Source organism: Euleptes europaea, chromosome 15 (genome assembly GCF_029931775.1).
Source record: "Euleptes europaea isolate rEulEur1 chromosome 15, rEulEur1.hap1, whole genome shotgun sequence".
NCBI classification, from domain to species: domain Eukaryota; kingdom Metazoa; phylum Chordata; class Lepidosauria; order Squamata; family Sphaerodactylidae; genus Euleptes; species Euleptes europaea.
In genome coordinates, this window is record NC_079326.1 from 30449125 (window position 1) to 30464859 (window position 15735).

The 15735-nt window shown below is 56.3% G+C and overlaps 1 protein-coding gene across 2 annotated transcripts; it reads right to left on the bottom strand.

Annotated features, from left to right (window-relative positions):
* Window positions 1-4457: 4457 nt before the first annotated feature.
* Window positions 4458-15285, bottom strand: NR4A2 (nuclear receptor subfamily 4 group A member 2). 2 transcript variants are annotated; one of them, XM_056861252.1, is made up of 7 exons: window positions 15172-15285; window positions 13428-14467; window positions 10553-10682; window positions 9431-9594; window positions 8128-8330; window positions 7829-8007; window positions 4458-4720 (listed from the first exon to the last, which is right to left on the bottom strand). In XM_056861252.1, the coding sequence occupies exons 2-7, from the start codon at window positions 14463-14465 to the stop codon at window positions 4464-4466; spliced, it is 1971 nt and encodes a 656-aa protein (XP_056717230.1). In that variant the 5' UTR covers window positions 14466-14467; window positions 15172-15285; the 3' UTR covers window positions 4458-4463. The 2 variants fall into 2 exon arrangements, with proteins under 2 accessions (XP_056717230.1, XP_056717231.1); XM_056861253.1 differs by having other exon boundaries at window positions 15168-15216.
* Between the last annotated feature and the right edge of the window lie 450 nt (window positions 15286-15735).

The window sequence follows — 15735 nt, forward strand, 5'->3', positions numbered from 1 at the left end:
CAATAAAACTCCCCTGGGACTCAGACCCGGGAGGCTTCCAGGTCTGGGATCCTGGGGGAGCTCCCTGGCTTCCCCTTCCGACAACCTGAGCAGTTCGATTGCCTGCTTTGCAGAAACTTCGCCCCATGCCCCGGGGGGATCGCGGGAGGGCGAAGGGGGGGGCGCCTTTCCAGATCCAAAGGGACCGCGCGGTTTCGCCCAGACCCTCTGCTCCCTCTGGAGAGCCCTGCCGCGAAAAAGGGCACCTGGGCGCCTGAATCGCCTCGGGGGCGCTACCTCTGGTGCCACCCCAGTGAGGCGGGCGGGGGTGGGTGGGACGTCCCTTCGGCCAATCCAGAGAAGGCGAGGGGGGGCTAGGCAAGTAGGTGATGTGAAAGACCTCCGCCTGAGACCCTGGAGAGCCGCTGCCGGTCAGAGTAGACGATACTGACTTTGATGGACCAAGGGTCCGATTCAGTAGACGGCTGCTTCATGTGTTCATGTGGGCTCCCACCTGAGCGCCCAGAGGATGGAGCCAGAGTGAGCTGCTGCGATTCCGGTCGCTCCTCTTGGAAGGAAAACGCCCCCTCTCTCCGTGCCTTTCACCCCAGGGATCCAGTGGATCCCCCTTCTTCTCAAACAACCCGGTTCATCTCCGAATCGGAACTGTTCTTTCCTCCAACCTTCCCAGCTCCAAAACTCAGATGCCACCCGCCGAGAAGACTTTTTTTTTTGGGGGGGGGGGGCATTTATACATGGAAGGTTTTGCCTTGAATTTGCCTCTCTCTAGATGCATATTTTTCCAGTCTGAATTCTCAAAACTCTGCATGGGGGCTTATTGCTGGGTTTTGAGCATTTGGATGGGGAACATGTGCATCTAGAGAGCAGCAAATCCAAGGCAAAACCTCCCGTGCATAAATGGCCTCAGTCGTCTCTAGAAAGACGGAGGGGAAAGAGAAACAGACGACGAGGAAACAGAAGTGCATGCATTGGAGAAGAGTATTGGCCTGTCTCGAATGAACGATGTATGGAATTCAGAATGACCGAGAAGGGAGAGAGGATCAGGTCCAGCCTTCCTTGACCAAGGGATGCCTTTCCTCCCCACAGAAAGGCTGCCTTGGAAGCAAAGAAGATCCTCCCTTGAAAAGGCTTCTTCTGCCTGGCTTCAAACCCTTCCCCCACCGCCAGACATGGCCAAGTCTGGATTAAGTCGCCTCGGCCGCCCCGCATATTTCCTTGGAAGGAAAGGTCCATTGAGTGAGTGAGTGATTGACTGATGCTGAAGTGGGGAGGGGGGGGAGGGCCAGCCCGCTGTCTTTTAAAATGCCCGAACATGACAAGGGACCCTTATTTATATCAAACCAGGTTGGAAGGAGCCCGTTTCCCTCTTATTTATTTCTCACTTCCTCGAGAAGAAAGTCGGTGATTAAGGAGAGAGGCTCCTTTCTGATGAGAAGACTGAAAGCATTTTTATTTAACCCAAAATGTGTATTTCGAAAGGACTGTGTGGGCAGGAACCAACAGCGTTTGTAAGAATCCTGGATACAATGATCAGATCCCCGGATCCCCCACACTGTTTCATCCAATCCTACAGGCCGGATCCTAAGCATGTTTATTCGGCCTTAAATCCCACCGACTTCAATTGAATTGACTCGCAGCATAAACCGAACGAAATTAAAGAAGGCCACGATCCTGATGGCAGTTACTTGGAACTAAGATCCCTTGAAGGACTTCTGCATAAATATGCATAGGATCGGGTTGGACCTCGGCTTCTGTAAAGAGTATCTCTAAAGCGCGACCCGCACAGGTACCCACACATCTTTCACCGTCCATCTGACCCAATAACTTCTTTCCTAACCTATGTACAGTGATTTTATGCCAATAAAGGACGATATGACTTCCAATGACTCCTTTCACTTGCAAACAGAGGAAATCGAGACTCCGCTTTTAAAGACACGACACGGAAGTTTCAGCCCGATCAAGACCTGGTTTATTTTAAAGTCCCCTGCTTGAAATCAGGGCTACTGCTGAAGGGCTCCGGTTAGGGTCGGGGGTGCGAATCTCGCGGCTGCACGCAGTTCCTTCCCAGAGACCCCTTCCCCCAAAGTCCTCTGCTTCACGGGACGTCTCAGCATCGACAGCCCCTCTGGGAAGGAGCTTTCCAAGACCTCGCAGGAGAGAGGGTGACCTTTTTGGAACAGCAGGACCCCACTAAGAGTTCAGGCTGGGAAAGGAACCAACCTGGAAGGGTTGAAGCCTTTGCCACGCCGACCACCGCCGGAGCCTGCAAATTCCAAAGAATTTCCTCGTTTAAATTGCCATTAAAAACAAAATAACAACTACAATTTGCAGGGTCGATCGCTATTTCTCTCGCTGGCTTTAAGGGGGCCGAGGCAGCGCGACCAGACAGAAAGAAGACGGGATTCTGTTCGTTTACATGGATTTATTTTTGCTGTAAACATTAAAATCGGCCTTTCTCAAAGAAAGAGTTTTCAGGGAGGAAGAAATGTCCGTGGTCTAACTGTCAGATACAACAAAGGGGAGAGGAAGGGGAGGGTAGAGAGTTGACTTCATATAATGTGCCATACTGGAAATATACAAAGGAAAATATATATATATATATATATGTACACTACAGAATATGGCATTAAAAAAACTTCCTTACTGAAACGTAAAAATAATATATTAACCGACAATTTTAGACGTTTGTTTCGCTTTCAAAAAATACAAAAAAGAAAAATTCAAAGTGCTTAGTAATTTCCAGGGAGTTTCCAGGGAGTGGCAAGCACTCTGGAAATAGTCGAAAAAAGGCTTTCCCCCCCTTTCCTTTTTTTGCATGCAAACTGGTTTCGCTTCAGACGACCAAATAATCAAGATATAAACGGTGTTCTTTTAATCATCATCAACAATAAGACGACACGTACAAACAAGGAATGCCGGACGGTGTTACAAACGCTGGAATTGGGGTCTCTTTCGGAAAAAAAAATTTTTTTTGTTGTTGGCGGGGGAGGAAATTTGGTTGGATTTTTTTTTGTTTTACTATAACACATGTGCCCACCTATTTTACAATTGAGAGGAGGGGAGAAAGAGGAGGGGGGAAAAAAGTCCGAAGCTTCTTAGAGAACTACCAATCTTTATAAAATCTAGCAGACTACATAGTGTCTGAAATAACTATTTATAGAATATAGGCATGACTGCCGTAGCAAGTGCCTATAATAACAACAACATTGTCCTCCGAGAATCGTCGAGCTCGCTCTTGGCTTTAGGTCTCTCTCGAATCATCAGCTCTGGTTTGCTTGTTACGGTTCGACCCTTCTCGATCTATAGTCTCAGTTTAAAAATGCTTTCGAATCGGCTCGAATGGATTTATTCATAAACAGGCACAGAATAATTTCTTTAAAAGGAAAAGAAATTTTTTTTAAAAGCCAAACCGTGACTGAGAAATGTACAATCCTTTGCCTTCCCGGGTCATTCATGCCACCCTCCCCCTCCCACGTTAACTTAGGCCATTTATGCCTGGGAGGTTTTGCCTTGGATTTGCCACTCTAGATGCCCGTTTCCCCCCATCCAAATTCTCAAAACTCAACAAGAAGCCCCCCCCCCATGCAGAGTTCTGAGAATTTGGATGGGGAAAATGGGCATCTAGAGAGTGGCAAATCCAAGGCAAAACCTCCCAGGCATAAATAGCCTTAGCCTCCTCTATATTACACCAAGAACACTTTGGCCATTTATGCACGGGAGGCTTTGCCTTGGATTTGCTGCTCTCTAGATGCACATTTTCCCTATCCCAATTCTCAGCACTCAAAAATAAGCCCCCATGCAGAGTTTTGAGAATTCAGATGGGGGGAAAGGTGCATCTACAGAGCAGCCAATCCAAGGCAACACCTCCAATGAATAAATGGCCTTTATTTGAAAAGTTCTTGACAAAAGTGGGGGGAGGCTTACTGGACAATTTAATACTTTTCAGCCTCTGCTGAGCCAGAGCTCTCTCTCCCCCTCTCCCCGCCCCACCAGTTGCCAGAGAAGCTCGGCGCCCTGCCCCCCCCAAAAAGACCTTTAGTTGGGGTCTGTCCGCCAAACAAGCGGGGGGGGGGTGGTTTCAGGAGCTAGACAGAGAGGTGACGGATAATACGTAGGAAAAAAAAAAGCTTGGTACCATTGGGATCAGGACAGCAGTCCGAGGAACGGCATGGGGGGGAGGGCGACTTCCCCCAAACCCAGTCAGGGGTCTGCAGGCCACGCTTGGCGGGTGGGGGGCTGGAAGTAGGGCCGCCCCCTGGAGTGTGTGACTGTGCATGCCGCCCCCCCTTCCGGCTGCTCTGTGTTGCAAAGTTCATCAACTTTTTTTTTATTCTTATTATTGAAAGCGCACCGGCAAAAGCAGAGTCTCTCTGTCTGTCTCTGCGTGCGTCTCGGTCCTTTTCCCCCTGCTTGCTTGCTTGCTTGCTTTCTTGCTTGCTTTCTCCCTCGCGCGCGCTGCGCGCTTAGAAAGGCAGGGTGTCCAGGAAGAGCTTGTCGATGATGGCCGGCGGCGGCACCAGGTCCTCCAGCTTCAGGTAGAAGATGCGCTGCAGGCCCTGCGTGCAGAGCGTGCGCAGTTCGGGCAGCTTGCCCAGCAGCTTCGACAAGTAGTTGGGCCTGCTCAGGCCGCCGTTGTTGAACGTCACGTGGTCCTTGAGGCAGCCGACGATCTTGCCCTGCAGCTCCTCCACCCGCTTGGGCTCCTTCAGGCCGTGCCGCTCTGCGAAGACACCACGCCGCCGGGGCAGGGAGGGAGGGAGGGAGGAGAGGGGCAGGGTTAGGCCTCGTCCCCAGCAGCTCCGGAGGCCGCGGGCCGGCTTTCCGGCCTTTAAGGGTACGGTCCCGGCCCCCTTTGCTGGGGAGGCGCTGTGGCTCAGCGGTAGAGCGTCTGCTTGGCATGCAGGAGGCCCCAGGTTCAATCCCCGGCACCTCCAGTTAAAGGGACTGGGCAAGTAGATGGTCTGAAAGACCCCTGCCTGAGACTGGGCAAGTAGATAGTCTGAGACTCTGCCGGAAGACGGCTTCATGCACTGAGGAGGGAGGGTCGGAAGGTCCCAGGTTCAATCCCCGGCACCTCCAGTTAAAGGGACTGGGCAAAGTAGGTGGTGTGGAAGACCTCTCCGCCTGAGACTCTGGAGACCCGCTGCCGGAAGTAGGTGGTGTGAAAGACCCCTGCCTGAGACTAGACGGCTGTCCTGTGCTTGGCATGCAGAAGGTCCCAGGTTCAATCCCCGGCACCTCCAGTTAAAGGGACTGGGCAAGTAGGTGCCTGAGACTCTGCTGGAAGACGGCTTCATGCATTGAGGAGGGAGGGTCAGAAAGTCCCAGGTTCAATCCCCAGCACCTCCGGTTAAAGGGACGTAGATGGTTTGAGAGACCCCTGCCTGAGACTCTGCCGGCTTCATGCATTGCTTGGCATGCAGAAGGTCCCAGGTTCAATCCCTGGCACCTCCAATTAAAAGTGTTGGAAAATCTGCCCTTCTAGGCTGGTGTCACTTGCCTGCACATTGAGAGGGGGAACTGACCACAGAGTCAGATAGATAGACAGGACAGGGGGAGGTCACCTCTAGTTACACCTTGCCCTCATTTCCTGCCTCTTTGATGTTTAGAGGATGTATTGTCAGGGAAACTTCCCCTCTCTCTCTTTCCCTTTGCTCTTCATCGAAGCAAGCTAGGAGCCGCACGTCCAGGCCTTCCCACCCCAAGATGGAGTGGAAGGCAGATACCCTTTTATACCTAGAGAATTAGCAAGGTAGATCAGGATAGAGAACCCTTGTTTGTCCTTTCCTATCCAATGTGTATTTCAACAATAAATGTACTTTAGTTTGATCAGAGCAAACGACTGATGCTCCTTTTATTTTCACACATGCATGCATGTGTAGCTTCTGGTGCTGCTAAGCTTAAGGCACTCTGCTAAACTCTCTGCTAAACACAGGAATATCTCCACGACAGATATTCCAATGACTAGGCAGGTACTGTAGGTGATGTGAAAGACTCTCTGCCTGGAGAGCCGCTGCCGGTCTGGGTAGACAATACTGACTTTGATGGACCTAGGGACTGATTCAGTATGAGGCAGCATCATGTGTTCATGTGACTTTTGAGGGGAGAGGCTGTGGCTCAGTGGCAGAGTATCTATTTGGCGTGCAGAAGGTCCCAGGTTCAATCCCCGTCCTCTCCAGTTAAAGGGACTAGGCAAGTAGGGTGGTGTGAAAGACCTTTGCCTGAGACCCTGGAGAGCCACTGCTGGTCTGGGTAGACAATACAGATCATGATAGAGCAACAGTCTCACTCAGTAGAAGAGGGCTTCATGCATTGAGGAGGGAGGGCTCCTTAGCTGGCAGAGCCTCTAAGAAGGTCCCAGGGTCAATCCCCAGCCTCTCCAGTTAGAGGGACTAGGTGGGTAGGTGGTGTGAAAGACCTCTGCAGTGGCGGACTGGCCACTGGGTCAGCTTGCCCAATGGCAAGCGGGCCCTGTGGGCCCCTGATGAAGTGGGCCCCCTCAAACATTAGACAATATGTTAAAAATAAAAATTAAATGATAGGTTTTTGTTGTGGGCAGGCCCCCCTTTGTCTCCTGGCAACCAATGTTTTTAGACCCAGTCCACCACTGGACCTCTGCCCGAGACCCTGGAGAGCCACTGTCGGTCCGAGTAGACAATACTGACTTTGATGGACCAAGGGTCTGATTCAGTATAAGGTGGCTTCATGTGTTCATGTGGGAGGCGGCCCGCCAAAGTGAGCGGCGCTCACTTTGCAGCGTGCACAGGACTGTGAGCAACTCAAGGCAGGCGTATTGGCCATTTGTGCGTAGGAGGTTTTGCCTTTATTTTTTTGCTGCTCTCTAGATGCACATTTCCCCCCTCTGGCCATTTATGCATTTCAGGTTTTGTCTTGGATTTGCTACTCTCTAGATGCACATTTTTCCCATCCGAATTCTCAGAACTAAAAAATAACACACACACCCCAGCAGAGTTTTTAGAATTCAGATAGGGAAAATATGCATCTAGAGAGCAGCAAATCCAAGGCAAGACCTCCCATGCATAAGCAGCCTCTGAATTCTCAGAACTAAAAAATAAGCCCCCGTGCAGAATTTTGAGAATTCAGAGCGGGTTTCATATGGCTTTCACAAGCCACAGTGTAGAATGACCTGGGGGATGGTGTGACTAACAGTGCAATCCCAAAGAGAGATACTTCAGTCTAAGCCTATTAATTTCAGTAGGTTTAGACTGGAGTAACTCTGCATAGGATTGTGCTGTTAGTCCCAGATTGGTCCTGGCGGCAAAGGCTATCCTAATCAGCACTGGCAAATGTGAAGTGGGTGAGGTTATTCTGGAGGGTAAGAGTGTCTGAGTCCGAACTAGATTTAAGCACAACCCATTTATGGTTTAGGGCCTCTGATTATTAAAGGCCTCTAAATACAAGCATTACAAAATGAACCGTTTATTGTTGTTGTTGGAACTGTTCTGGGGCCTCTGGTCTGGACATAGGGCCTCTCAGTTTGTCTTAAACCGGGCTGGTATCACTTTCAAATGCTTTCACACATGCTGAATAATGCACTTTAGCCATCCTTTGCAAGTGGGTTTTGCTATTTCAGGCAGTAAAATCCCTTTGCAAAGTGCCTTCAGAGTGGATTGAAGGTGTCATTATTCAGAGTGTGCAAAAGTGTGGTTGCACATTCTAATCCGCATTAACTACTCAGGGCGAGAAAAGGGGGGTCCTGCTCTCCTCCCCCCCTTCTGAAGTTTAAATCCAGAAGGAGCCGCTCGGGGTTACCCAGGAGCCCTTCCTGCGTCATCCGATGGGTCAGAAAAAAACCCCGGGGGCTCACCTGTCACCATGGCCAGGGCCGCGATGCAGGAGAAGGCGGAGATGTCGATGTTCATGTTCTGCAGGTTGGAGGAGAACTCCACGATGGAGTCGATCCACTCCCCGAAGCCACGCACGCACTGCAGCCGGTGCAGCACCACGCCGTTGCAGAAGATGAGCTTGCCTTCCGCCGGGTTGGACCTGCCGCCGGTTCCGAGGGGGACCAAAGCAAAGGCGCCGTTACTGGCAGAGCCATAATGGGAGGAGGGCCTGACCCTGGCCCCTGGCCCTCCCCTGCCCTGGCCCAGCCTGCCTGCCTACCTGTAGGCCAGCCGCAGGACGAAGAGCTCCAGGAAAGCCGACTCGAAGAGCAGGTCTTGGTCCGGTTTGGGGAGATCGGTGAAGCCGGGGATCTTCTCCGCCCAGCCCCGGATGATCTCCATGGAGCCGGTCAGGAGATCGTAGAACTGCTGGATGTGCTGCGTGTCGTCCCCGGTCATCTGGTAGTCCGGGTTGGCCTGGAACTGGAGATGGCAAAGGGGGGAGGGGCGGGAGGAGGAGGAGGATGGAGGGGGGAGGGTAGGTGTGTGTGTGGGGGGGAAGAAACCCCCAGCCATTTAATGAGGTTCTCTAAAACCTATCGCCCGTGAAATTGCTAACCCCATTCCCGAGGAGGGGAGCCAGGCTTTGATAGCAATTAAGCCTCTCCCTGACCAGTGAGGAAATGAGATGCGCCAGGGCAATTAATTCAATTAGGAGGGGTCGGCTGATAGAAGGGGGGGGGGATAAGGTCTCCACGGGCGGAGGACAGCCGTTGCCGGCTTCCCAGCGAGGATCGGGAACTCGGGACGGTGTGGGGACCCTCGAAGATCTGAGCCATTCTGTACCCATGCACACAAACATGGCCCAGAAGATTTCTCTCCCCCCACCCCGTGCGCCACCGCGATTAAAGTCGATTGATTCTCGCGTAGAGGAACACGTGTGCGTCCCTGTTCGCGCTGATAGGGGAATGGGGCATTCTCGACCCGCAACTTTCCTGCCCCCAATACAAAAGTATGCTCAAAGCACCGGCTCGGGGATCAAGGGGGGAAGAAACCAGAGCACCCGCTTGGAGGCTGCCCCCCCCCAAAAAAAAACTCCAGTCCTACAGGCTGCAATCAAGGGAGGAAGCCCCCCTTGAATAATAGGAGTCTTACGTCTAAGTAGACCTGCTTAGGCCTGCTCCCCAAGACTTGGAAGTGCTGCCTGTTTTGGGAGAACTCATTTCCCAAGCACACTTAACACCTAACCAGTCCTTTAGAAACCAAAAGCAGGGCTCAGAAGTGCGTCCTAGATTTGGGGGAGGGGGGCTGAAAATCCCTGATCAAGTTTCCCTGCGATCCGCAGCACATTCCTCGGCCCCTTCGCCCAGATGCCCCGCCGCCGCCGCCTCTTAACAGCAGCGCCTCCCTGGGGTGACCGTGACAAACCCACCCGGGTCTGGCAAGCTCGTGTGAAAGGCGCCCTTGGCGTGAAAGGGCCTCGCTAGCCGGCTGCGCGTCGGCGTTTGCTTTTGGTCTCCCCCCGCCCGCGCCCCCCCCCGCCCGCGAGGAGGCCCCCGTGGCGAATATGGTCTCCAGCTTACCCTGGAATAGTCCAGGCTGGTCATAGCCGGGTTGGAGTCGACATGAGCTCTCACCAGGGCACTGATCAGACTCACCGGGGGCGAAGGGGGGGAGGGCTCCTGGGGGCTCTTCGGTTTCGACGGCAGGCGACCCCTTCGGCCTTTTAAGCTGTCCGTGCGAACCACTGCGGAAGAGAAGGGCCGTCAGCTCGCCCGGCCCGAGGCCAGAAGCCCACCCCCGCCTCCCCTTCAGGACCGCAGCGCTTCCCGGGACCCCTCCTGGCAAAGCGCCCTGGGTGGCGTCGGGGCACCCTGCCCGGCTCCTGCCCCTTCCCTCGGGCTTTGCCTGCCTGCCTGCCGCTTGGATTTCCCGAATGCAGCCGGCACGGCCTTCATTGAGCCTGGCCCGATCAGCCAGCTTCTAGTGCCAGGATGTGAAATTCGTATTCATTAATTCGTATTAATCATAATTAATGGCAACAGGGGACGTTCCTCAGAACATACGGTGGCTCCCTCCGGGCCTGCCTTCCCTTTGCACACATGAAGCTGCCTTCTACTGAATCAGGCCCGTGGTCCATCCAGGTCAGTATCGTCTACTCGGACCGGCAGCGGCTCTCCAGGGTCTTTCGCATCACCTAGTTGCCTAGTCCCTTTAACTGGAGATGCCCGGGACTGAACCTGGGTCCTACCCCATGCTGAGCAGATGCTCTGCCACTGAGCCACAGCCGTGCGCCCCTCCATGGCTCTCCAGGGTCTCAGGCGGGGGTCTTTCACATCACCTACTTGCCTAGTCCCTTTAACTGGAGATGCCGGGGATTGAACCTGGGGCTTTCTGCATCCCAAGCAGAGGCTCTGCCTCTGAGCCACAGCCCCACAATAGGGGAGGGAGCCCCACCGGCTCAAGGATAAGGGATGCCAGGCCCCCTCCGGCCACCCAGGACTGGATTCGCCTCTCCTTCGACCTGGGGGAGGGGGGTGCCGGAAAGGCCAGCCGTTTGCTAATCCATTGAGGACCAAGGGCCAGGGCCAACCCCGCCTGGCCGCGGGCTCAGAGAAAAGGATTGGTGCTTCCAGCTGTTAGGGTTTTTGAAGGCAAAGGGGTGGGGGTCCCGCTACATCTATCCCTCCCCTTTCAGGTTGTACCTTCTTTGACCATGCCGACTGCCAGGCACTTCTGAAAGCGGCAGTACTGACACCGATTCCGGCGGCGCTTATCCACAGGACAGTTTTTATTGGCGAGGCAAACGTACTTGGCGTTTTTCTGGACGGTGCGCTGCGGATAGAGAAAGTTGGGGGAAGAGACCCCAGAAGGCGTCGTCGGTGAAACCCCACTGAGTTTTGCAAGCGCTGCCCCCCATCCACTGGCTGCACTGCCTGGCAATTCCCCCCCCCCCTTTCCAAGGCATTTAGCAAGAGGCGGCCGGCGAGCCATCGCAGCTTCGTCCCGCAGCCTCCTGGCCAAGGTTTTTATATGCCAAGCGGAGGAGCAGCGAGGAGACGCTCGGCAAATACAAATCCGTGGGCATTCATATTATTTACACTCCTCTGAGACCTTCTCTCTTTCAAATGATCAGATTATTCAATCAGGAGGGGGGAATAAAGAGATCACTTAATTTGACCATAGGGAATTCTGTTCCACTTGGTTAGCTTAGACACGGTTCTCTGTCCTAACCAATTTCAATCCGGAGGCAAAAAAGGGAGAAGCGCGTGCAAATCGCCCCCGCCGCCTGCGCTCGCCTTCTGGCCTCACAGCGGCTGAAAAGGCAGGCGGGTCTCTCTTTTGGGGGGGGGGGTAGGTGGGTCTGGGGGGCGTCCAGAGGGGTGTGGGCTGCACCCCCTGAGCACCAGTGATGGGCACCGGTCAGTCAAGTCCGCCAGTGCTTCTGCCTTCTCACACACACCCCTCCAAGTGCAGGACGCCTTTCGAGAAAGCGGGGCAGGACGCCTTTCGAGAAAACGGGCCAGGGCACGGGCCGCTGGTCTATGGACGTGCGGGTGGGAGCCGCGACTCGAATGCGAAAGGCTCGGTGCTCCCGTGCCATTTATGCCTGGGAGGTTTTGCCTTGGATTTGCCACTCTTTAGGTGCACATTTTCCCCATCCACATTCTCAACAATAAGCCCCCATGCAGAGTTTTGAGAATTCAGATGGGGGAAATGAGCATCTAGAGAGGGGCAAATCCAAGGCAGCAAAACCTCCCGTGCATAAATGGCCCCGGTCTTCCTCCCTCGGATTGTACGGGACGGTCCGTGGGTCGCCTGGACGATGAAACGGGGAAGGGCCTTTTCTCTTGGGTGGCTTCAGGCGCAGGAGCATTTGGAATAACGTCCAGCCAAACATCTACGTTTCAATGGCCATTTATGCATGGGAGGTTTTGCCACTCTTTAGATGCACATTTCCCCCATCCAAATTCCCCACACTCAACAATAAGCCCCCCGGGCAGAGTTTTGAGAATTCGGAGGGGGAAAATGTGCATCTAGAGAGGGGCAAATCCAAGGCAGCAAAACCTCCCAGGCACCAATGTCTGGCGGCCCTTTAGAAGGGGCAATTCCCAACAACCGATATTGTTGCAAAAGTGAGGGGCCATGTGGGGAGAGAAAGAGATGAGCGACTCTTTTAACCAGCCTGGTCAGCTCGTCCGTTACCAGGATGGGTCCCCCCACCTCCCTTCTTGCAAGAAGTGGGGGGGGGGGAGCGCAGAGTCTAATCCGCCTGAGCGACAGCGGATGAAGAGGTGAGAGTTATTTATGGGAAGGGAAATGCGAAGGTGTGGTCTCGTTTCTGCCACTGGCTAATTAAGCGGTGAACTTCTCAACCCTCTGGGTGTCCTCCTCCTAAACTGCTTTTAGCGGGGATGAGCGGAGGTTGCCGCTAAGGGAGGGATCCGATTTAGCTGGCGCCCGTTCACACAGCCCAGGCGATTTAGAGCGGCGTCCTAAAGCAGAGTTACACCCTTCTAAGTCCATCGAAGTCCAGGGGTTTAGAAGCATCTGATTCTGCTTGGCGTAGCACTGCCCCAGAGCAATCCTCAACGCCTCTAACTCACAATCTTACTCAGGTCTGCTCAATGGGACTTGGTCCCCGCGCATTGGAAAGCGAAAAGGGGGGTCCTAATCTGGAATGTACAGAACTTAAAGTGGGACGGTTCTGAAAGAACTCACGTTCAGTTTAAAGGGGTGGCTTTCACATGGGTCATTTATTCAAGGGAGGTTTTGCCTTGGATTTGCCCCTCTCTCTGTGTGTGTTAAGTGCCGTCAAGTCGCTTCCGACTCATGGCCCCTTTCTCTGTGTAAAGTGCCTTCAAGTCGCAGCCGACTTATTGCGACCCCTTTTGGGGTTTTCCTGGCAAGAGACTAACAGAGGTGGTTTGCCAGTGCCTTCCTCTGCACAGCTTGGTCTTCCTTGGTGGTCTCCCATCCAAATACTAACCAGTGGCCCCTCTCTAGATGTACATTTTTCCCCCACCTGCATTCTCAAAACTCTGCATAGGGGCTTATTTTTGAGTTTTGAGAATTGGGATGGGGGAAAATGTGCATCTGGAGAGGGGCCCATTCCAAGGAAAAACCTCCCATGCATAAATGGCCCATGGTATCCCCTCCTATTTCTTTTTAACCCGGCTCCGGACCTGTTTCCCACGATGTGAGTGTTGGAGGAGGGGGTGGGGAGATGTTCAACCACTCAACCCGCTCAGGCAGGCGAAGCCAGGAGTTCTGTTACGAATGAGCAAACAACAGTAGAGACCCCCAGAGTAGGTGGGAAGGGAATATACTCGGGAGAAGATTCTACGGGGGGGGGGAGGTGGGGCCTTGGGGAAGAGGAGATGCGCCCGACGGACGGCGGGATGAATGGATGCAGGGGGGCGGGTTGCGGGAATGGACGGATCTGGGTAGCAGGGAGGGGGAAGCCTGGAGGGAAGGGGGGATCTGGGGATAGGGAAGGGGGCCCGGCCTCCAGGTCGGAGGGGTGTCCCCAGGCCGCGCGTGCCTTCCCCCCTCCCCGCGCCACTGGGGGCACCTCACCTTGAAGAAGCCTTTGCAGCCCTCGCAGGTGCGCACGCCGTAGTGCTGGCAGGCGGCGTTGTCCCCGCAGACGGCGCACAGGCCCTCGTTGGACGGCGAGCCCCGCGAGGGCGGCGAGGGCACCTGGGCATCCAGCAGCTGCGAGGCGTGCCCGATCTGCAGGCCGGGGAAACCGACGGCGGCGGCGGCGGCGGCTGCTGCGGCGGCGGCGGCCTGCTTGCGGATGGGGTTGGGCACGGCGAAGGGCTGGCCGTCGTGCGGGTGGTGGTGGTGGTGGTGTCCGTGGTGTCCGTGGGCCGGCGGCTCGCCGTTGAGCGGCAGGCCGTGCAGGGGCCCGTCGAAGCGCATCTGGCAGCTGCCCACCGGCGTGCCGGGAGGCGACTGCTTGAAGGAGAAGAGCGAGAGGCGCGGCACCGCCGTCGGGCCGCCCTTGGGGGGGCCGCCGCCGCCTCCCCCCGGCCCGGCCGCGCCCCCGAAGGCCGCCTGGGCGTGGTGGTGGTGGTGGTGATGGTGGTGGTGGTGGTGGAAGCCGTGCAGGGGCCCGGCCTCGTCCCAGACGCCCTGGCCGGGCGCGAAGCCCGCGGACGGGGCGGGCGGCGAGGCGCAGGGCTTGTAGTAAACGGCCAGCTCGTCGGGCGGCGGCGGCGGCCCCGCGGCCCCGGGGGGCGGCGGCGGGGGCTGGTAGCCGTGGAGGGGCAGCTCCTCGACCTTGATGGAGGGGGCGGGCGGCGGCGGGGGCGGGGGCGGCGGCGGCGGGGGCTGCGAGGGCATTTGGTAGAGGCAGGGCGGCTTCACGTCGTAGCCGGCGGCGGCGGCGGCGGCGGCGCCGTAGCTGTCCATGAAGGTGCTGAAGCTGGGCAGGGAGGTGGTTGCGGCGATCTCGGTGTTGGTGAGGTCCATGCTGAACTTGACAAACTCGGGGGTCAGGAAGTCCGAGCTGTACTCGCCGGCGGCCGTCGAGTGGTGGTAGGTGTAGCTCTGCGTGGCCGGGCTGGCTCCTTGCGGCGAGGACCCGTACTGAGCCTGGACGCAGGGCATGGCTGCCAACGAGAGGCGGCACAACAGCATGGCTCAGCGGCGGGGGCCACCAGCCGTCCGGCCCCCCCTCCCTTCCCTTCCCCCGGGGAAATGGGGCAGAAAACAAGGGGAGCGGGGTAGGAAGCGGGGTTGACGGGAGGCAGGGGAGAGGGGAGTGGAGGTAGGGGAGGCGGGGAGAGGGAAGGGAGCCGGTGGCAGCTGGAAAGTAGGGCCCTTGGGTTGCAGGGTGAGAGACAGGGGCGTCGGGGGGCATGGGGTGTGGGTCAGTGGGTGACGGGAGGGAGCTGGCTGGTGGGAGACCCAAAGAGGGTCTGGGGGGGAGGCAGAAGAAGCTGGATGCCAAGGTAGGGGGGAAGGGTGGGATCTAGCGGGGGCGCAGGAGGCGAGGAGGGGGCCGGGATGAAGCTGCGGAAAGGGGTGGGCGAGGGACAGCCGGCGATCCTCCCAGCAGACGGCGGCCCCGCAGCCCGTCCCGACTGGGAAGCAGGCGAGACTGAGGGTGGCGGAGCGCCGGAGCGGAGGAGCATCTCTCCCCCTCCCTCCCCGGATCCTCCCTCCCCCTTCTCCCCCCCGAGGTTTTGCATGAGCCCCCCCAAAAAGGTCTCCGCGAGCCAGCGGCCCGGCCGGGGACGTCTGTCTCCGTCGCCTGCCGTCGGCGGACCGGGAGGGGGGGTTTGGGGAGGCGCCCCGGGCTCTACTCACCCACCTTCAGCCGCGTGAGAGGCGCTTTCGGGGGGGTTAAAGGCGGACAGCGTCGGGCTTCGGCGGACGGACCGGCGGGCGAGACGTTAGCGGAGCCGGGCGGACTCCAGGCGGCCCGGGCTGGTCTCTGAAACGCAGGAAAGGGCAGAGGAGAGAGGCGAACGGGGTGACTTTCAGGCTGGCGGAGGGGAGGCGGGTCCGCCCGAGCCCGAGCCTGAGCCTGTCTGCGGCGGGCGAGATCCGGGCGGAGCAGGCGGCGCGGAGAGCCGGGGAGCTGCGACCGTCTCCGCCCGGAATGAAGGGGCTGCCCACGAGGAAACTTCTGGCCACTTTCGCATTCAAAACCACCCGCTCCTGCCGCCTTATTTCTGCTGACTGCATCGCCAAAAAGAAGTGGGCGTTTAGTTTTATCCCCACCTCTTGGATCTCCCGGCTGCGCGCGCGCATGCGAGCAGGCTGCCATCCTAAGGACGTTTTCCAGGGTGTAAGCCCCCCCCCCGAATAAAACCAGACTCACTTCTGAGTAGACCTGCTTAGGATTGCTCCCAAACATGCGTACGTTTGCTCA